The sequence below is a fragment of the Penicillium robsamsonii genome (genome assembly GCF_028829455.1).
Source record: "Penicillium robsamsonii strain IBT 29466 chromosome Unknown utg000001l_segment0_segment0, whole genome shotgun sequence".
NCBI lineage: Eukaryota > Fungi > Ascomycota > Eurotiomycetes > Eurotiales > Aspergillaceae > Penicillium > Penicillium robsamsonii.
This window is the reverse complement of record NW_026643219.1, coordinates 7,193,082-7,213,182: the sequence shown is the minus strand read 5'-3', so window position 1 is coordinate 7,213,182 and position 20,101 is coordinate 7,193,082. Positions and strand designations below refer to the sequence as shown.

Below are 20,101 nucleotides of genomic sequence, written 5' to 3'. Positions count from 1 at the left end.
GAGGGTCAAGGCAACCGAATTGCATTTTTAAGAAGGCGAGAAACCCCAGCTTGATATGAGGAGGGCGAAGGGTCCGGTGACTGTCAACATGAAACTTTTTGAGCGATTCCACAAATTACTGTCGAGCCTCTATACTACTACACGCACCCTGCTCCAATACCCTCATATCAGTGATGAAAACAAAGTTCAACCAAGCAGCTACGTCTTCCCAGCAGAGTCAGAGCGGCATGAAGCCACAATAATGGGGTTACCATCTCGATGTTCCCTACCCCGCGATCAGTATGATGCTATGTGCAATGAATTAGCTCAACTAGCGGCGGCGATCACTGAGTTCGAACCAGTTCGGCTGTACGTGAGGCCCGAAGAAATCCAACTGGCCGAGTCCTTAGTCAAGAATTTTGCGCAAGATATATCAAAAATATCCATTATCCCGTGTCCAATCAACCACTGCTGGGTACGCGACACAGGCCCAGTCTATGTACGGGACACGACAGGAGCGTTCCCAAATCAGCGGTTCGCAATCAACTTCCGGTTCAATGAATGGGGTGAGAAGAAACCCGAAGATGACGGAATCTGCTGGGGTCAGCGATGGCCCGTGATGAATGAGAAGGCACTGCAGGAGAACGGTGATTTCGCGCGGTGGGTAATCGAGCATGACTGGGAGCCCAGCCCCGTTACGCAGGTCGAGACTTCGATTCGCGCCGAGGGCGGTGGTCTCGTCACCGACGGCGAGGGAACCCTGCTTATCACAGAGAGTAGCATCGTATGTGATGTGCGCAACCCAGGGCTGTCCAAGGCCGAGATCGAGGCGGAGCTGAAGCGGGTGCTCGGGATCGAAAAAGTGATATGGTTCCCAGGGCGGCGCAATGTCGATATTACCGACGTGCACATGGACGCTGAGGCAAGGTTCGTGCGCCCTGGCGTCATCGCTTACTCCAAACCACATGCCATTGCGCCAGACTTGTGGAAGGAGCTGTCTACGGAGATACGGGATATTCTAGACCGTGAGACAGACGCTAAGGGTCGGCGCTTGCAGATCCACACCATTGAAGAACCCGACCCACGAGGCTTGGTGAAATCAGAACACGATGAACTGTCGGCCAGTTATGTGAATTTCTATTTTGTTAACGGGGGTCTGATAATACCTAGATTCGGCGATGGAGAGAGGGATCAAAAGGCCTTGGAAATGTTTCAGCAGTTGCTCCCTGAGCGGGTGATTCGGCAGGTGTATGCCAGCGCTATCCCTCTTACTGGTGGAGTGCTTCACTGCGTCACCCAGCAGGTCCCTGCAATGAAGTGAACCATTGAGAAGGATGGGGTAGTAAACTATTTTTGACTTCTCAGTCAATTTAAAAATAAGATCAAAGCTTTGTCAACATGCGTACACATTCAGGTCTGAGAGACCAATTCTTACTCGAACATTGCACAGCATATATGATATTGAATATGTGAATTCGCGGATATTCCATCGGTTATTCTGACTCTAACTAGTTTCTAGTTTGTGAAACTATGTTGTAAAGTCCTCGGGGGCTTGAGGAAGCTCTGGGGATTCTAATCCTACAGGGAAACAGCCTACGACTCTAGGGCAAGGTAATATTTTTAGTTTCCAAAGAAGCAAATACAGTAAATTCTAGAGAGCTCTCAAGTCCAACATGTCCAATGTGTAACAGTATAATTGCCCGGCAAAGCCGATAAGTACTAAGATCGCGGGCCCTAGCGGGATCTCTGAAAACGACTCTAAATGGGCTGGATTCTTTAGGGCTTCAGCTACGCCTCATCGACGGGAAATTGAGCGGTTCCTGCATAAACTTGAGAATTTCTATGACATAAAAAGTACTGCATGATTTTTCATTTCACCGAGAAATTAGATCTTAATACGGGGAATATCACCGCATCTCAGCTTTGTATTTTACAGCTACCGATTGGTCACACTACCCAGATATCTGTAGATATGACCTTGATGTACATGTGTGACGATGTTCTCTGGAGTTTCGCCATACTCTATATTCAGCTCGACGCCACCATCCCCATAATAACCACTGTTGCGCTGATCACATATACTCAATAACCTCGAATCGTGCAGAATTGGATCAATACGCCGATCTAGTCGCTAGTTGATGCAAGTCTTCATCCTATGCACATAACACATCACCTGTAAAGTCCTGAAAAAAACAGACCAACTTGTCTCAACGAGGATGTAATTGGCTCCCTCACAGATAAACTGGAGAAATGAGGCCTTGATCCCGTGTGACTTATTGCTTATTCCATCCCGTAAGATCCAACGTAATGCAGCGTCTTAATTGCGTGCAAGATTGTTTTTAATGGCGTTTCTTCACATTTTAGTTCGTCGATCGACTGCTCTCCACCATCATGGCTCTTCTCCCTGCTCGTGAAGCCGTGACCATTGGAAAAGTCATACATGCCACCGGATATCGAAATCTCCCGCCAGATGAGCTTGTGGATCTCGCGATTGAGAGTCACATTGCCCATGTAGTGAAACGCTCTTGTGTCGGTGGGGATGAATCATTCTTCATCGCCGATTTGGGCCAGATAAGTCGTCAGCATCGTCGTTGGATCCAGAATATGCCCGGAATACGACCGTATTATGGTATAAGTCTCCTCTATTATGGTTCCGTTTTCTGGATGTCATTGTGTAGAAAATTAACATTTTTCCGCAGCGGTTAAGTGCAATTGTGACCCAACCTTTCTCAAGGTTCTTGCAGGGTTGGGAACGGGGTTTGACTGCGCTTCCGTTGAAGAGATGCGCGCAGTTCTTAGCCTCGGCGTGGATCCAGCCCGGATTCTGTTCGCCAATCCATGCAAAGCACCCGCCGCGGTAGCTTTTGCACGCGAGGTTGGCGTCTTGCGAACAACGTTTGACAACATCGACGAATTGGATACCATCAAGGCACATATGCCAGAAGCTCAGCTGTTACTTCGTATCTATGCAAATGACGAGGGTGCTTTCATTTGCCTGGGCGAAAAATTTGGTGCGCAGTTGGATACGACCGAGGAGTTACTTTCAAGGGCTTGGGAGCTTGGACTGAATGTGATTGGCGTTAGCTTCCATGTTGGTAAGCACTTGGGCACTTCGAATTTCTGTTTAGCTGGTCAGATTTATTGACATTCGGACTATTAGGGACGGGTGCTACCAACCCGGCATCATTTTGCAAGGGCATCAAAGATGCACGTCTGGCGTTTTCACAAGCTGAACGCCTAGGGTTCCACCCCAAGATTCTCGATATCGGCGGCGGCTTTCAAGACGATGGCTTCGAGTCTATGGGTCCTGTTATTCGAGACGCAATTCAGTCGGAATTCCCAGCTGGTATCACAACGATCGCAGAACCAGGTCGGTTTTTGGCTCGCAGTGTGTATACTCTTGTATGTCGAGTGATTTCACGTCGCCGCCAGCTTGGGAGTGCTGCTCTATCTGGTGTTCCAGACATGCTTTATCAAAACGATGGCATATATGGGAACTTTATGAATGTGATCATGGAGAAAGAGATCATGGTTCCTTATTTGGTCAGCAAGAAGACCAGGAGTTTCTTGCATAAACCAAAATCAGGGGAAAGTGAGAAGACAAACGATGCTGTTCAAGTAACAAGTCATCGGTACTCGATCTGGGGACCTACATGTGACAGCACCGATTGTGTTGTGCGCGAGGTGACCCTTGATTCTGAAGTCAAGATTGGAGATTGGCTCAAATATAAAAACATGGGAGGTGAGTATTGTCATTCTATATTTGGAATTTCAACAGGGTTGACCGAGTCCCAGCATATACAAGTACCACTGCCACTCAGTTTAATGGCTTCAGCAGCACCTATGATACATTTTATGTCAACAGTGAAACGTTGTCTGGCTATTAGCCGGTGTTCTGGTGTTTTCGTTTTATTCCACGTTATAATGAGTAGTCGTGCCCAGGTAACTGACACCCTTGGGCATGTTGAAACGCCCTGGGTGCAACCGGGAAACATGTGGTTAGCAGGATTTAGATCGCTTACACGATCTCCTGAAAATTTCAAGTGTAAATCGATGAATAGCCTGCATTCATTCAGCATGAGCGCGCAGCCTCTTGCATATATCTATACCGAAAACCATAATATCCATAACTATAATAGTAGGATGGCTGAGCTCATCCAAAATAAAACAATAATCGCACGCTTAAAAAACAAACACCATACTTTCCAGGGGTTTTCCTATCACTCCAGGTGGAATGAAGACAGCAAAAAGGATATCAATCACGAGAAAAGAAAAAAAGGCCTCAAAGGAAGACATAAGAGAAATGCCAATATAATAGGCAAAAAGTGACAGAAATCGAAAGTATGTGAAAGAGAGAGAGGGTTTTGGACGAGGTTATACCTTCTCCATCCCGGACATCGAGACGTCGTCCTGAATCGCATTCTCCGGGAGAGACTGCTTGATATCCATGCCATAAGGTTGAGCGTCGGAAGGAGATTCGCCCTGCTTCTCTGGTATTTCGGATGAAGCTCCGTTCTCGGGTCGTTTCCGGCCAAGTCGTTCGCACCAGTGCTCAGCACTAACCAACGTGTCATTGACGACACCGCTGACTTGCGCCATCATGTCTAGACCCTCTTGGGCTAGCACCAGAATGCGATGAGCACTGACTGTGGCATCGGAGGAGGCAGCTGTGGAGTCTGGTGGGGGCTGCGATGTAGATGCAACCTGGAAGCGGTGCGGCAGAGACGTCAGGTGCCGACGCACTAGATGGCGGGCATTCTCTGGCAGAGCGCCTCCTGCATACTTGGAAACCACATCCACTACCTGTTTCAAGGTAGATAGCACATCGGCCTTGACCGCTTGGATGCGCTGGATAAGCAATGAGGCATTGTCTTGGCCACTTCCTCCTGCCTCGATATCCGACTGTGATTGTGATTTGTGGGCTTCCCACTCGTTGACAGCACTATGTAGTGCTACAATGGACTTGCCCAATCGACCGTTTGCCCATCGAAGCCAAGTCAGACAATATTGTAGACTTCGCAGAGATTCATCGCTCATGGCGACTCCGAGTCCAGACGTCGAGATAACCAGTCGGCTTTGCCATGTCGCCTCATTGCGTCTTCCTGGTTTCTCTTCGTAGTGAGGAGACCTTGTTTCGTCGTACGGGGGAAGCGATTCGGCCATGGAGAGATCGGACGAGCTCCGTGTTCGCGGCGGGTGAGCTGAGCCATCTGGTGCCTTCCCCCCGTTCATCGTTCTCGGTGACACATTCCCATCCATCTTTCGTCGCTTGGTGGTGTGTTTTGGGTCTTCGTTTGTAGAATCTCGTCGCTGTAGCGCCCAACGGAGACCGCTCTCGACACCAGTCTTGCGGCCCACCGTACCGACAGTGTTTGCGACAGGTGATCCAATATTGCGCTCAATGAACTCAGCACCGGACTTAAATCGCGGCGAGTATGATTTCGATGTGGCGTACGCAGAAACCGAGCCGTTGATAGCTGAGGAGATAAGGGGATGAGAAGAAGTCAGCAGAGACAATAGTGGCTCAGGCGGTGGTGGGTCCGGTGAAGTGATTGGAAGGGATTGTCGCGCTGTTCGAGGCGACTGTCCAAAATCTGATCAGATTAGCTGAATGTCCGTCGCACAGTCATCACAATCCAGCGCAAACCGCAGTTGCGACACTGTTAAGTGGGCTGGTTCAGCATATCAGAGAGCCACATACCGGAGCGAAGCCCTTCAAGGGCTTGTGCAGCTTCGAGATCATCCATCGATAATACACTGGCAGCTCGACGAGATCGATCTTCTTTATCGAGATCCATCACTGATGGATGGGCATTATGATAAGGCGCCGGAAGTGATGGGGCAAGGTTACTTGTAAGCGCGGAGGGGAACGAATTGGTCGAGGTCAGAGCTGTGGCGTTTACCCTTCCGACAGGTGGTTTCGGCCTAGCGGTTTTTGGAGGTTCCATGGCGGGTCACAGATCGTCCATAGAGAGAGAATAATGAACCCCAAAGACGTCGGAGTTTCGCATGCTATCGTCTTTCACGTGAAAAAGTGTCAGGCCACTAGTCCCAATTAGGAAGGAAGGAAGTGAGGTAATCACATTCCCACGGTACCTGCTCGGCCATATATTCCGCTATGGCCGTCCATGTACCTTTTCTCATCACATGTCAAATATTTGTCCCTCGCCCCAACAAACTCTGCATTCAGTCGCCCCTCAGCTTCGATCTTACCGAAAATGATTATTTACCTTTGATTCAATATGTAAAGTCTGAACCAATTGTGTCCTATGTAGCGCAGTTGCCTATCCATAAGGCTTTTCAATACTCAATCCTTACATTTGTCAACTGGTGTACCGCCCGAGTCCAATGTATACCCATCGCAACACATACTACGTGTATTACACGGATAAACAACATATTTGTCCCCTGGAGAAGTTCTTTATGGTCCTGGAAAAAGGCTCCATGAACCCCCTTATGTTCATATTTCCCTTTGTTTCCATTTTTATCATTGCCAATGTAACTCGACTAGTACCTCTGTGTGCGTGTACCCCAACATGCGCTAGGATGTGCTTGACAGGTCTAATACGAGAACGATTGTGAGCCAGTGCAATTCTAGTTAGCATGGTGTTTGGTTCGCTACGGAGTAAGCCGGTTGCACCTCTTTTTCTCCTACTCCGTACGTTGTACACAGGTAATGTACTATGTAGATTGACATTGTCCCGGAAGACCTTGCTCCGTCCTATCACATGTCTACATGAAAGGTGATTGATTGATTTTTTTGCCTGCGATTCCCATTTGTCGCTCTGTTTGCCGGTTAAAAGAGGTACTTACGAGACTGCTTTCTCTTCGCCAAGGGTATTAATGTATTTTAATACTTGGCACGGCAATCCGAATATAGTCTTTCAGCTCTTTCAATTTATAGGCCCAATCTTATATTTGTTGGGCCTATGCTTCCTGTTTCGGCTCAGTCAGATCGGCATGTGATGTGGGGGCGTTCTAGCAGTAGACATTTGACTAGGATGGACTCTCCTGCTTACAATATAGTATTTTTCCAGTCCGGTAGTTAATTTACAGCATCTAGGCAAAAGCCTGAGCTTCCGAGAAACGGATGATAGACTCAGCATTACTGGTCACCCCACTGCTCCATTCGCCGTGCTTTGCCAGCTCCGTCCTCACCGGACGGTCTGAGCTTCTGAAGCAGGGCTCGACAAACCACGGGGCTATTTGATCGGAGAACATCAAGGAAGTTGTTGTAAAGACTCTGCACACCATCACGGGTGAGCTTGGCAATATACTCCTTCAAATTCCCTCCATATTCCAGAATTGAAAGAAGCTGGATATTAAGGTCAACAGGGTGCAATGGCTTAGCCCAGTTAACTACGAACGTCAACTTCTCATCGTCATCCGGGTTAGCCCATTCCTGTGGGTGAAGGTGTATTTTCAACTGCGAGTCCGAGATCTGAATCCAAATATCATCGTCATTCATGGTAGTGATATTAGATCGGTGGCAATCAACCGTTCAGAGGCCCTTTGCGCCTGCTATTCTGCCCTAGAAGCAACTAGGTGTCGCGGTGGTTATTCCCAATTGATCACATTTTGGTTCACGAGAGTCCTCGTTATCAGAGCACATCCATTATTCATAATAGCCCGGGTTGGACCTTTTCTCAACCGAAGTACTTGTGTTGGCTTCACTGTAAATGTCGCAAATGTCTTCGACAAGCTCAAAGAGATACGCTGAAAGGGCTTGCAATTGCGTTGATTCGCATTCTCAATTTTGGGCATATACCATTTCAGTAAAGCATCTACGCTCATCGGAGTATAGCTGTCACTTTGCTGTCGAGGGGCCACCACCGGTGGTACCCGAGGCCCATGATCAAAGCCATTACCATCAATGGCGAAGATTTTGACCCAAAATCGAGGCTCACCCTTAGCTTTCCGCTTGGTCTTTACTTCCTCGACATAGAAAGCTCACCATATCCGTCTGAGGTAATTATGATCATTCCGTGTGAGCCAGGAAGAAACACTCTCGCGAAAGACCGATGGGTAAGAAGGTTGTTACTGATGGCTGGGAGGCCGATCCAGGACTGGAACAGTAAGAGCTAGGAATCTATCCGATCCAAGTTCTTCGGTGAAATTGACAGGTCCGCTCTGGCTTGAGCGGGTTGAGTTTCAATTTGAAAACACCCGGCTCGGCCTCGTCACACCAGTCCAAGTCTCCCGACAGTACGATCACCTCTGAATGCTTATCTGATTTGAAATCACCAATAGCAACATCCCAGGTCCGACACGGCGATCTCTGGGACGGATAACCATAACGTCGACCAAGCCCACTGACCCATGACTAAAAGTTATCTTGAGTATTGAAGTTAACACGGTGACTGGGAGGGTAACCTGACCAATTGGGGGGGGGTTGGATGGCGATCGGATAGATACAGGGTTCCTCGCGGGTGATTGGGCGACCCCTGAAGTCTTTTCTGGCGACGGAGTGCTCATCAAGCTCCTCGTCGGAGGGGGCATATTACCTTGAGGCTTAGTTTAGCGACCACTTTCCTAGGGATAGATTGGTGGAATCCTTGGCCTTGTTCTGGTTGTGCCTTTGCTGGCGGAGGAAACGTTGCCGAATACTACGCCGGTGAAATGACGCTCTCTTGGGTCTTTTCAGACGACTGAATGGGTCCATGCCTTCTTCCGGGTGATGGGCGAACTTGAAATTCTGCCGGCGACGCAATTGCTATCGACCCCCGTGTAGGAGACTGAATCGCCCGATGGCTATTGACCGGCAAGCTTGCAGCCCCAGAACTCATTGGAGGCCCTCGAAAGCTGCTTGTGCCATCTGAGGAAATTGTAAACTTCCGTCCCCATTCTTCCCCAAAGGGGACTGAACTAACACAGACTCCTCCACTGGGGAATTTGGTGCGGTGTGGAAGTTTTCGTTTTCGTCTTCATCTTCATCATCATACCTCTGTTTCTTTGGTGATAAGCCCTTGGCATTTCCAAAGGAATTTGCGGCTACCTTTTTTTTCGTTTTTGCAACACGACCATTCGCCAGAAGATATTCCTCATCATCCATGAGCTTCAGCAAGTGGTTCATGCACACATCCTTCTCGGGGCCGGTGAGCGAGAGTGGGATGAGGTTCTTAAACCAGAATGCCTTCGTCTTCTGACTCGCCCATCTTGGCAATTCCTTACTACTCCATATACGGAGGAGTTCTACGAGTGGTTGCTGTGCAAAGCCATGGAGGGAACTGTTTACCGGCGCTAACTTCGGGTAGATGCTATTAGCGTCCCCCACCTGACGTGTCACTGTGATAACTATACAATTTTACATTAGTTTCTAGGTCTACTAGGAATTGTGAGATGTATGTTGTCTAAAACATAGTGGATGAATGGGATTGGAGCTGGAGCTAGTACCTAAATGTAGGTACGGAATAGACATGAGAAAGTATCAGACGATAATTGCTTTCGCCCCCCCCCCCCCCGAATGGTCAACAAAGATGGTCAATAATCCTTGATTCCCCAAGGTTAGTTCCTAATTCTTAGTAGTCAAGGACCAGGTTGAGCCTTGGACCAACGGCTGCCATCACAATCGGTTTCGTTCAGTCGTGTGCCCCCCCTCTCATTGCCCAGGTCAATCTTATCTGTCCATAGGTCAGCCTCTTTGGGGTCAACACGTTTACTGTGGACGGCAAACTTGTAGCCAACTATCAAGGCCACGTAGAGAGGGATGCTGATGTACGACGCAATGAAAGATTTGACGTCGAATTTCCGAACGCCCGAATCAAAGCTGAAGGAATCAAAGACAATGGCAACAGATATGAACAAGCAGAGAATGAGAGCTAAATATGTCCCAGCCAGACCAAAGCGAGCTCTAAAAGCTAGAGCTTTGTCAGGAATGCCTTGAGCGTTTCGTGCTCGCACAAAAGATATGTGGGTGACGAGAATGGAAATCCATGTGAGCAGCCCGAGCATTGTGACCATGTCAACAAAGTATCCGAAGACGACAGTTGAGTCTTGGTGGACATTGAGATATGCCAATGTTGCAGTTGACGAGCACACAGCCAGAGCATAGATCGGGACGCCTCTCCTGGTAGTGTGTGATAGGAAAGCAGGGGCCCGGTGCTTCACTGCGAGGTCGCACATTGCCTTAGTTGCCAGGTAGAGATCGTAGTTCGCGATTGACAGGACGAATAACAGTATGCATGCATTCAACAAGTCCGGTAGCACGGCGATGCCTGCCAAATACAGAGCTGCAACAAATGCCGATGCGGCAGCCTCGTGGGAGGACGGGCTAGAAAATGCCACAGACGCCGAGCCCTGGGGGACGATCATACCAAGAAGAGTGATGGCTAAAAGATGGAAAACCATAATTCGATAGAAGGTATTTTGAATAGCCCTCGAAGTAGCCTTTTGAACGTTCGGGAAGTGAGCCATGCCAGATCGCTCGCTTCCGACGTACGCAAACGTGGCAGATGACATAGTCGAACAGGTTATGTAGAACTTTTCTAGCAACCCGTGATCACGATGGGGGTGAGCGCCGAAACCACCGGGATACGACCAATATCGAAACCCTTTTAGGTCTTGATCCGGTCCCCCTCCCAGAGCAATAACGGTGGAAAGTATCATGAGTCCAAGCATGACGACAAGCTTGAATGAAGAGATATAGAACTCGATAATGCTCGGGAGGCGGTGATTGATGAAGTTGAGAATCACAATAACCGAAAGGAAAACCGTGATCCAAATACCAGGATTGACTCGCTCAGCATCCACCCAATAAGAGACTACCAGCGCTGCAGCTGTGAGCTGGTTGGGTGTGACAACAGCATATTTCAGCCAAAATCTGGCTACGAGATCAGAAAAGGACTAAATTGGATGTAGCCCTCTTCGCGAAAATGAACTTACATCCAACCCAAGCTAAATCCAAGCGCAGGATGACAAAATCGAACAGCCTGATCTGCAACGGTATACGGTTTTGGTAGCCATGAACCCACCTCACCCAAGGCAGAGAGGATGAGGTAAACCGCGAATCCGACGATGGCATAGGAGATTATTATAGCTGCCGGCTATAACAGATCAATATCTTCGTACATGGGCTTCCTCGGAAATACTTACGCCGCTCCTGTGTTGGACAACGTCGTTCAGCATAGAAGAAATCCGCTTATCATCAGGAACGAATCTTACATGGACAATGCTCTTCCAGTACCAACCATCAAGCCCGTTCCAATCGCCGATCCAATGGCTGCAGACCTGTGTTAGAATGTAGGTCCCCATACAAGGTAGGGGGTACAGACTGATTATGCTGATTTGACGGGGTGTCAATGACCCGTATATATCGGTGAAGCCCAGTGCATGTTCGTTCTGATGAGCTTCGGGGGCAGTTTGTGGGGTCGTTGGCCCAGCGCTGATGGGCCCAAGTTCGCAGGCAGAGGACCGCGATCCCGGTCGACGTCGCGGAAACATTTCCTATGGTGTATCTTTTAAAAAAAGATACGAATCTCTGGATGTCGAGGTTATGCAAAAAGCAAATGAGTTAAGTACGAATCAAAGATCAGAGATCGAGTGAACCGCCCAGGGTGGAACCCGAGGAGCTTGGGATGGTTATGCAAGTGCGAGTATGGGAAAGAACGAGACACAACTGGTGGGATCACAGATCATTGGGATATATTTTCTATATGCAGAAATCCCATCATGGGACAGTCGAGATATAATGGCATAAACAAAAAAATATAGGGGCATTTCCCATGCCAGCTCTAAGGATTGCCACCAAGCCCATCGAGGAGGCACCAAAGTAGCCAGCGTCTATCAAAACGGCCATAGAATCAAAAACGCCCAAAAGGTCGACACCCCCCAAAAAAAAGCACCAGTCGGTTGCATACTGAGTTCCATGGCCCCATCACATGGGGTCAGAGGGGGAGGAGAGAGATATCATAAGTCTTTGTCAAATATTCCCAAATGGCAGCGGTTCGGAACCAGCGTCTGTGTCGAACAGTCGCTCCCTGGGTGAGGCGGAGGGGTAACGCGAGATACGTAAAAAAGGGGTTCCTATTAATCAATTCATCGCGACATGAGCGAGTCGCTCGACTCGGTGCGAGGGAAGATGCGCGTGTAGAGGGAATCGCTGGACTCGGTGCGCGGGAAGTGTCGTTGGTGCTTCCGTGAGATCACGCGATCGGTGTAGATACCCTTTGCCGAGCCACGAATAACCGACTCGAGATATTCGCGGAAATCCGTGGGTTTGAATTCGGGGTACAGGTCCTGGGTGGTGTGGTAGCCGAGATACTTGGCGTACTCGGGGTTGTTGTCGCCTCGGATTCCCCAAGACAGCTGATATTCGGCCAGGTACCGCGGAATGAACTTGATCGGGTCGAAGGGGTAGGTTTCACTAGCTTGTCGGGCGGCCACAACTCTGCTGCAGATGGTTTCTTCGGGAACCTGTGCTCCGGAAAAAGAAAAAATCGGTTAGCCACATTGACTTATTCCGAGCCGGGAGAGTCTGTGCGACTTACGTAGTTACGATCGACCTTCTCCTCGCTGAGTTCCTCCATGAGCTCGTAGATCTTGTTTTGCGACGAGACCAGGTTGTAGGCGAGGATCTTCTTGTTCAGAGTGCGGGGGTCGGAGATGATCATAGCCATGTAGCGACCGATGTCTCGCAAGTCGGTCAGTGCGGTGGGCATGTTGCCATCGCCAATAATTTCATCGTTGCCGGACGTCATGGCATAGTCGACGCGCCCGGAGGGGAGGCGGGGGTAGGCCAGCTGGTACCACCAGCCGACATCGACGATGGTGTAGGGAAGCCACAGTTGACGAATCTGGTTGTAGACAATTTCTTTCTATAGATAGCAAAGGTCTGGTCAGTCCACTGACCAAAGCACCGTAGAACGTTCCACATACCTCGTCACGCAACCACATGATACCACCCGGTGGGCAAACGGTGATGAAACCACATGGAATGAATCGCTTCACGCCGGTCTTCTTGGCTGCCTTGGCAAGAGGGATCTGGTCCTGTTGTTCGGCCGGGCCGACACAGCTGATAACCACATCAATTCCAGCCAACGCCTCGATGAGCTGCTCCTCTGGGGCCTTCAAGTCGCACTTCCGAATCTGACATCCCCGATCCACGAGGCGCGTGATAGCTGGTTTTTGGGCCGAGATAGGGCGAACAAGAGCGATAACCTCCTATTGGGACAAAAACGAAACAATTAGTCTAGGGGTCAATTGATAGAAGCTGGGCTGCATACAAAGTTACCGGTATCCAACAGTCCGTTGGCGATAGAACCTCCGGTTTCACCCGCTGCTCCGACCAGCAAGACCTTAGTAGTCATAATTATTCAGTTTATTCAAAAAGGCAGTAAGAGGTAAAGAGTATGGAGGGGGAAAGTCCAAAGAGGTGGGAGAAAGAGAAGGGGATTGGGTAACAGGTTTAGGACCTGACGACGTTATAAATTCCCAAAGGCTCAACCCACTTTCTCATCCGCAGCAGTGGGTCGGTGGATGTTCGTTCCCCTCGTTTGAGGGGGAGTTTTTTTTTTTTTTTTTTTGTCATTATTCCTTACTACATGCATACCAGTACATATTTTAGTTTTCTATTCGGTTTATTAGGTTGTAATTCTAGTATATATACATAGTATGGAAACCTTTCTTCTTCACGGGCCGGTGATTCGGGAACCCCCCTTCGTCGGCGACATTACGTCATACGGCTTCCCGGTCAAAGGAACATGGGATAATAATGATGTGTGCGGTCAAAAGAATATTCATAAAGTAGACATTTGGGATATCTCTGATTCTTCAGGCCTGCCAATTAGTCGGTCCCGAAAGTAAGACCGTACCAACCCTTTATACCCCCTTCGTGCAGAATCTTGAATACCCACGTCACAAATCCCGATCTACGTGGTCACAGCTCTGAGAGTCAGGTTTCACTCGTAGACAAATGACGAAGTGGCAAGGATTAGTCAGGATCAGGGTTTCATTGGTGGCGCAGCGCCCTTGGAATAAAAAATGGGGCTTTAGGAGGGCTTTGAGGCACCAATCATAGAGGATTCAGGGCGAATTCCACGGTTGCTTATATGTTGGATAGTACGCCAACACATGGGCCCCGAGCAACTAATTGCTTGTGACCTCCCAAGACCGAGCCTTAGGGGTTGATGGTAACCTTGTAAGAGCCAAGGACAGCCACAACCGGAAGATCTGTGCCTGGCGTATTCCCCCCTCCTTTGCCTTTTCAACCTTTGGAACACATTTAATTTTCGTCTTGATCTCTAATTTTGGTGGGGTAAGGTTGCTCGAGTTTGGGGATTCTTCCTAACAAAGTAACCAAGGGGGAAGATCTCAGCTCCCGTCAGGTCATCGCGGGGGAATGCAGCATGGGCCTAAGCATAATGATGTTCTGGGCCCGAAATGTCATCACGCCGAAAGATTGATCGTCGTTATGGGCGGCTAGTCGAAATCGCGAAAATACTGGGGAATTGGAGAACTAGGGGGCAAAGACAATTTCAGAAATTCAATTTCCCTCCCTTCGGGCTTACTAAATAATATGCATGCAGACAATGCCTCATAGCAGATCGACCCCAGCTTGGGGTCAGGCTGCTTTCATTTCAGCCGTTACTAATCCAAACTAGGTACGGAGTAAGCATTGACGTCTTCGAAGCGACAGAGGATTTCCGTACTGCACGTGAGCATCGATGTAGATTCATATAGAGACGTCGGCATACCTTCTACAATAGGCCACTCTAACAGAATCATCCTTGAAAGGTCTATATTAGTATTCCGGTCAGACTGATGATTTGATGGGGGCTTAGAATGTAAAAAGGCAGCTTAGGAGTAACTTGATTATTTAGTATTACAATAATTCTTCGAGCTCTTCCTATGAACCTTTGGGATCTACACTCATTCTACGCTGACCCCAACAATTGGTCTCTCTTCTCTTTCGACAGGAATCCAACCACCACACTCTATGTCAGTCATTGTGCTTCATTTGGAGTCTCTTACTCATGCGGTAGTACGCATGTACTTTCAATTATTATCAGATTACTGAATTTCTTGTTAACTTCACTTGTCGCATAATGTCACATTTCCACGGCTCCACACTTGTAGACCCCGAGATGTAGGGGTATGCCGGAGCCGTGGCGAAATTGACAAGGGCTAGTATATTTGGCTATTATAGACACAAACATGTCTCATCCCTATCTCTCTTGATTCTCTGCATAATCTCTCCTTTGGTTTCACCTCTCTCCTACTACTCCCTCACTCACATCGATATCTGACCCACACAGATCATGGGTCTCCCAAATCCATATATATATGTACACATCATATTTATATGCAGTCCTATCCGTTTTATCCAGGATTAGAAATTTTCAAATATAGTGGAAATACTAGAAGCCCTTGATCTTCTTTTTAAAAAAAACCCTCAAATGGGTATATATCATGCAATCCATCGTCCACTCGTCACACATTTATAGCGTCTAAACAGGCTTCATAATTGGCACCTTGTATCTCTGAAATACGCACAATCTCCTTCTCTGTTAGACCCGGTTGACATGACTCATACTTGCAAGTCCTAACATGCGCGCCCTGGAACGAAATTTTGACTGTCCGTGTCCTCTGCTTTTCCCTCTCATCCTTGATCTTCGCCCACCGGGCCTTGACTTCTGCGAGGTGTTTCTCTCGCTTTATTTCCCCCATACGCCATGCTGCAATCTGGTGGCCGATAGAATTGCTCGGCTCATGCACCCATCCCACACCCCAGTCGGGGAATTCCGCAAATGCTGTCTCATCTGAGACAGCAGTCTCCCACTCCCAGTGCTTCAGCCCCCTAATATCATCTTTCGAGCGGCATAGATTCAGGATACTTCGGGGAGCGAGGTAGTGTTGGCGAATATGGAAGTCCACTTGGTAGTGGGCGAAAAGAACGGTGGCTTCATCCACTGGCTTGCCCGATTCAGCCTCGGCCTTCTTGAGAATGGCATCAATCTTGCCGTAATAATGTTGCTGTTGGGAAGGGGTGATATCGTCCCACATTGTGGCGTTGTTATTTTGGTAAGCCCCTAAGTTTGTGTCAAAGGGGGATATATTTTCGTCTGGTACGCTTTTGCTGACGAAGAAAGGCGGGTATTCCGATGTGATGTACGAGCCTGCAGCAATGTCTGCATTCATCATGTATGGAATAATGTGCAGATGCCTGCATTGAGTGCATTCGAGGGCTTCCTGTAGAGCGGCATTTTGCGGTGACTTGGATTTATTAGCAAAGGGACCGCATAAAAACTCTGTGCCAGTGAAGTACTGTACAATATTTTCCTTGACAGCTTCTGTCCAGTTTTTCCTTGACGCACATTTGCGCTTGGTAACACGGTTCTTAGCTCCTGGTGTGGAAACCCTCATAGCGGCTGGTTGCAGAAGTACACACATGGTATGGTTGAAGTGATGGTTGGAATAAGGTATAGGTGAAGACTTTTGATTTGATTGAGGAATGGGAAGGGTGTGAGAGAATGGTGATGCAGTTTGGCGTGCACTTATATAATGTATGAAAGGCCTTTGTGTTAATGCCGTGGACAAAGGAAGAGAGAAAGCAATAGTGTCCATGATTCTAATTTAGATCAAGAACAAAAGATGCTTACGTTTAGACTCATTGATTCGAGTCAAACCAAGAAAATGGATCAGGTAAACAATGAATAATGAATACCTCACACAATGAGATGCTTCAATGTTGTATATCCTATTTTTGACACGTCCATGGGAGAGCTGTAGCTTCGATCTAATTATTAGAAGTGTTGAGATAGGACTAAATATAATCCCTTTGTTTATGACGTGTGGGCGTAAAGGTCATATGGAGAAGACAATTTAAGCTCGGAACGGCGTGACCTAAGATCGTGAATGAGCATCGTGACTCTAGGAGATCATCAGGTTGAACCCAGAATACTTGTGCAAACCAGGGGTTCCCTATGAGGATTCTGCAATTTAATTTGGATCCTATATATCTCTCGATGCCAGTAGCTATATGGACTTGCTACATTATTGCTCTTAAATAAGATAGTTTTATATAGGTGACTACTAGGGGCATAGTGAAAATAGTCGACTTGTGCTATTAGATGAGCCTAGATTTTTCGCCTTTTCGAAATGCCATAATTCCATCAAGACATTGTCCACCAATTTACAATGGGTGCTCAATGTCGATTTGTGTTCCTCTTCGTGTTGCTTCTTCTTCCCTTTCTCCTCCCCAAATCTGCAGATGCACCTTCTATCTCTAACATAGAAACCGTGTGCAATCAACAAAGCTACCATGCCAGAAGCTTCTCTTGCCTTCCCGGCGATCTGTCTGACTTTCTCATTCCTCTTCATTGTTGCTGTCCACAATGCTTCGATTATACAGAACCTCGGTGCCTTCCATTATCGTATCCTCCTCCCTGTGTACCAACAGATCCAGCGCATGCTCACCAACCGTGACCCCATCACCCCAAACCCACCAAACCACATGCCCGAGGCAAGGTACGAGCTAATCAACCTCAATCCGAACAATGAAGAAGAACAACCTTCTCCACGTCTCGCGACTTCATTCATGCCACCACCTGACCATCATCGATACGGCGAAACCCCTGCTCCCGACACAGTCAACCTGCCCCCAGAAATAGATAACGAAACCAGAATCGACAATCTCAACATGACCGCCAGATACGCAGGAGGCCCGTACCGTCCGCAACATCGGCCCACTTATGCGGATATCGCCGAGTTCTCCACCTACAGCCCACTCCCAAGTCCGCCAGGAGACGGAGTGTCCTCCGATGAGTATGACTCCGACTGGTCCAACTCCGCTGTCGACGAGGCAATCTTCGAGTCACGCATCCTAGGCGATGATATCCCCGTCTGGGAATTCGAAGTTGAGCGTCCCATTTATATCCTTGATCAGCGCGACCAGGGGGGCTGGCGGCTTGGGTGGATGAAGTTGTTGAGTGGACTGCGCAGGGTGTTTTTGCTGTTGTTGCCCCCGAGATGGTCCGACAACGAGAGTGAGAAGCATGAGACTTTGGGGGAAATAGGAGGGCATTCATGGGCTTGGCAGAATGTCTGAGCACCTGATGAGCTGCGCGATGTACTACCTATCTGCAAGGTTCCTACCTCGTTATCCCAGTTGATGTTTATGAAGGAAACGGTGCCTCAATATTGGACTTCTACCCTAGTAGTATCTTCATCCTACTGGTGGTCTTGTAGGTTGAGTTTAATCAAAGCAGCTGGTCGACTAGGTCACATCGGTATATGAGCCCCGTCACGCGGGGGAGAGCGCATTCCAGATGTCATTGGCGGGGCTTATCAACACTAAAGCGCCACGCAAGGGATTGAGCCATTTCTTCCTAGGATACCGGGGTATGAAGATCCAAGGCCTACAAAGCACGGTCTCATGGAGTCATTCGGCAATGGCGCACAAATTGAAATTTGGCTGGTCGTGCCGCTGATGCTTCCATCGGGTTTTAACATGAGTGCGTTTTGGGCACCATTTTACCATGCGAGTCATTCTGGGTATGCCTTCTGAGCGGGGGAAATATGTTGCAAATAGAATATTTCGATTCACACTCGACCGTCTAATCTGTTTTTTATCGTTACAATCGTCTATCGTCACGTTTAATTCAAAACTGCTGACATCAACGTCTCCAAAAATTATGCTCTAAACTCCAAAAACCCGGTATTATAGTACGATCTAAGGGATGATTACGGGGCGCAGTAGCCACCGTCGACGATGAGATCGCGCCGGTAGTGTAGGTGGAGGCATCGGAGGCAAAGTAGAGGTAGGCACCCTTCAGCTCGTGGGCTTGGCCCTCACGGCCCATGGGGATCTTGTCGAGCCAGATATTCTTGGTTTCCTCTGAAACAAAGCTGGAGATCCCAGTCGCAATGTAACCGGGTGATACGGTGTTGGCACGAGCGTAACGGACCCATTCAATAGAAAGGGACTTGCCTTAGGTGTTAACAGGGCGATGGAGCTGATGATGTCTGAGTGACGACTCACAAAGATGAATGACGGCAACCTTAGCGGCGTTGTAGGCAGATGAGCTTTTTTCCGTTGGCATCGGTGCCCTTCTCCTTCTGGCGGCGCCAGTGCACTGCGGCAGCCTTGGCACAGTAGAAGGTACCGTCGAGATTAATGGCGACGACCTCGCGGTAGTGGTCGAGGGGACCGTCGACCATGGGGCCCTGGGTCCAGGGAACACCGGCGTTTGCAATAAAGATGTCTAGACGGCCGTTGAAGTCCCTGACGACGTCGTTTACGGCCTACTCGACAGCATTTGCATCGGTGACCTGAACCTGATAAGCCTTGGCTGTGAAAGAAGTTAGAATGATGTGGAGCCAACCATATTGTGTATATCCAATACGCACTCTGAACACCGTACTTTTCGGCGATCTCGGTGGCCCTCTCGGCACGCTTAGTGTTGCTATTATACCACATGGCCACATTAGCACCAGCCTCGGCTAGACCCTGAGCAACGGCCAGATCGATACCGGCGCCAGCACCGGTAACAATGGCAGTCTTTCCCTTGAGTGAGAACATGCTCATGAGACTGGGGTGCTCAGGAGCAGTGGTATTGTTGTGGACAAAGAGTCCATTTTTGGTAATAGGGTTAGCAGTCATTGTAGCAACGGAAGATCAGAAAGTGAAAGGCAAGTTTGAGCGTGCGATCACCTAAATAGCTGAGGGACATCGGACTAGACCATAGCCTTTCCCCATGTATAGACCTTGGTGGAGAGCTCTTACATTGATGGCATTGGATGACGCTATGCGCCCCAGGATTATCGTTCAAAGGGAATGTGATCCATCATAATTGTGTACCCGGCAAATCTGTTCCAAAAAGGCAGATTTGGAATTGAAAGAGAGGTTATTCGAACTATAAAGAACAACTCTTCGCCAGCCTAATGCTGACTTGACCGCTCTTCTAGGAAATGGTACCGGGATCCCAGGAAACTTGACCCCAAGAGGACGACATCTATCCCAACCCCGACCCCAGAAGGGAGTGCAGATGCTCGAACTTTTCATAAGTGGGAATGACTGGAAATGGTAGATGTTCCATTATTCGTAGCATCCAACTGAACCCGAAAACCCCGCGCTCAAGGGGTAATTATCCTGGGCGATGCTTATCACTCTACGATCCAACGCAAA

The 20,101-nt window shown here is 48.5% G+C and overlaps 9 protein-coding genes across 9 annotated transcripts; 3 read left to right on the top strand and 6 right to left on the bottom strand.

Moving 5' to 3' along the window:
* Window positions 1-88: 88 nt before the first annotated feature.
* Window positions 89-1,300, top strand: N7447_002790 (agmatine deiminase family protein; the record flags this gene model as incomplete). Its single annotated transcript, XM_057227065.1, has 1 exon — window positions 89-1,300. One exon carries the CDS (start codon window positions 89-91, stop codon window positions 1,298-1,300), a length of 1,212 nt encoding a protein of 403 aa, XP_057091081.1.
* A 1,070-nt stretch (window positions 1,301-2,370) lies between these two features.
* On the top strand, window positions 2,371-3,866 carry N7447_002789 (type III PLP-dependent enzyme; the record flags this gene model as incomplete). Its single annotated transcript, XM_057227064.1, has 4 exons — window positions 2,371-2,608; window positions 2,679-3,074; window positions 3,140-3,721; window positions 3,775-3,866. The coding sequence occupies 4 exons, from the start codon at window positions 2,371-2,373 to the stop codon at window positions 3,864-3,866; spliced, it is 1,308 nt and encodes a 435-aa protein (XP_057091080.1).
* Window positions 3,867-4,353: 487 nt separating this feature from the next.
* N7447_002788 (putative clock controled protein (Ccg-8)) lies at window positions 4,354-5,927 on the bottom strand (the record flags this gene model as incomplete). Its single annotated transcript, XM_057227063.1, has 2 exons — window positions 4,354-5,573; window positions 5,681-5,927. The coding sequence occupies 2 exons, from the start codon at window positions 5,925-5,927 to the stop codon at window positions 4,354-4,356; spliced, it is 1,467 nt and encodes a 488-aa protein (XP_057091079.1).
* Window positions 5,928-7,084: 1,157 nt separating this feature from the next.
* Window positions 7,085-7,447, bottom strand: N7447_002787 (RNA-directed RNA polymerase; the record flags this gene model as incomplete). The annotated part of the gene is made up of 1 exon (XM_057227062.1): window positions 7,085-7,447. The coding sequence occupies one exon, from the start codon at window positions 7,445-7,447 to the stop codon at window positions 7,085-7,087; it is 363 nt and encodes a 120-aa protein (XP_057091078.1).
* Window positions 7,448-8,761: 1,314 nt separating this feature from the next.
* N7447_002786 (putative amino acid permease) lies at window positions 8,762-11,418 on the bottom strand (the record flags this gene model as incomplete). The annotated part of the gene is made up of 4 exons (XM_057227061.1): window positions 8,762-9,273; window positions 9,513-10,798; window positions 10,861-11,021; window positions 11,071-11,418. The coding sequence occupies 4 exons, from the start codon at window positions 11,416-11,418 to the stop codon at window positions 8,762-8,764; spliced, it is 2,307 nt and encodes a 768-aa protein (XP_057091077.1).
* A 594-nt stretch (window positions 11,419-12,012) lies between these two features.
* N7447_002785 (aromatic alcohol reductase) lies at window positions 12,013-13,283 on the bottom strand (the record flags this gene model as incomplete). The annotated part of the gene is made up of 4 exons (XM_057227060.1): window positions 12,013-12,390; window positions 12,465-12,791; window positions 12,853-13,137; window positions 13,200-13,283. 4 exons carry the CDS (start codon window positions 13,281-13,283, stop codon window positions 12,013-12,015), a joined length of 1,074 nt encoding a protein of 357 aa, XP_057091076.1.
* Window positions 13,284-15,405: 2,122 nt separating this feature from the next.
* N7447_002784 (uncharacterized protein) lies at window positions 15,406-16,338 on the bottom strand (the record flags this gene model as incomplete). Its single annotated transcript, XM_057227059.1, has 1 exon — window positions 15,406-16,338. The coding sequence occupies one exon, from the start codon at window positions 16,336-16,338 to the stop codon at window positions 15,406-15,408; it is 933 nt and encodes a 310-aa protein (XP_057091075.1).
* Window positions 16,339-17,236: 898 nt separating this feature from the next.
* N7447_002783 (uncharacterized protein) lies at window positions 17,237-18,022 on the top strand (the record flags this gene model as incomplete). Its single annotated transcript, XM_057227058.1, has 1 exon — window positions 17,237-18,022. One exon carries the CDS (start codon window positions 17,237-17,239, stop codon window positions 18,020-18,022), a length of 786 nt encoding a protein of 261 aa, XP_057091074.1.
* Window positions 18,023-18,590: 568 nt separating this feature from the next.
* On the bottom strand, window positions 18,591-19,576 carry N7447_002782 (putative carbonyl reductase; the record flags this gene model as incomplete). Its single annotated transcript, XM_057227057.1, has 5 exons — window positions 18,591-18,904; window positions 18,956-19,049; window positions 19,102-19,198; window positions 19,223-19,265; window positions 19,324-19,576. 5 exons carry the CDS (start codon window positions 19,574-19,576, stop codon window positions 18,591-18,593), a joined length of 801 nt encoding a protein of 266 aa, XP_057091073.1.
* Between the last annotated feature and the right edge of the window lie 525 nt (window positions 19,577-20,101).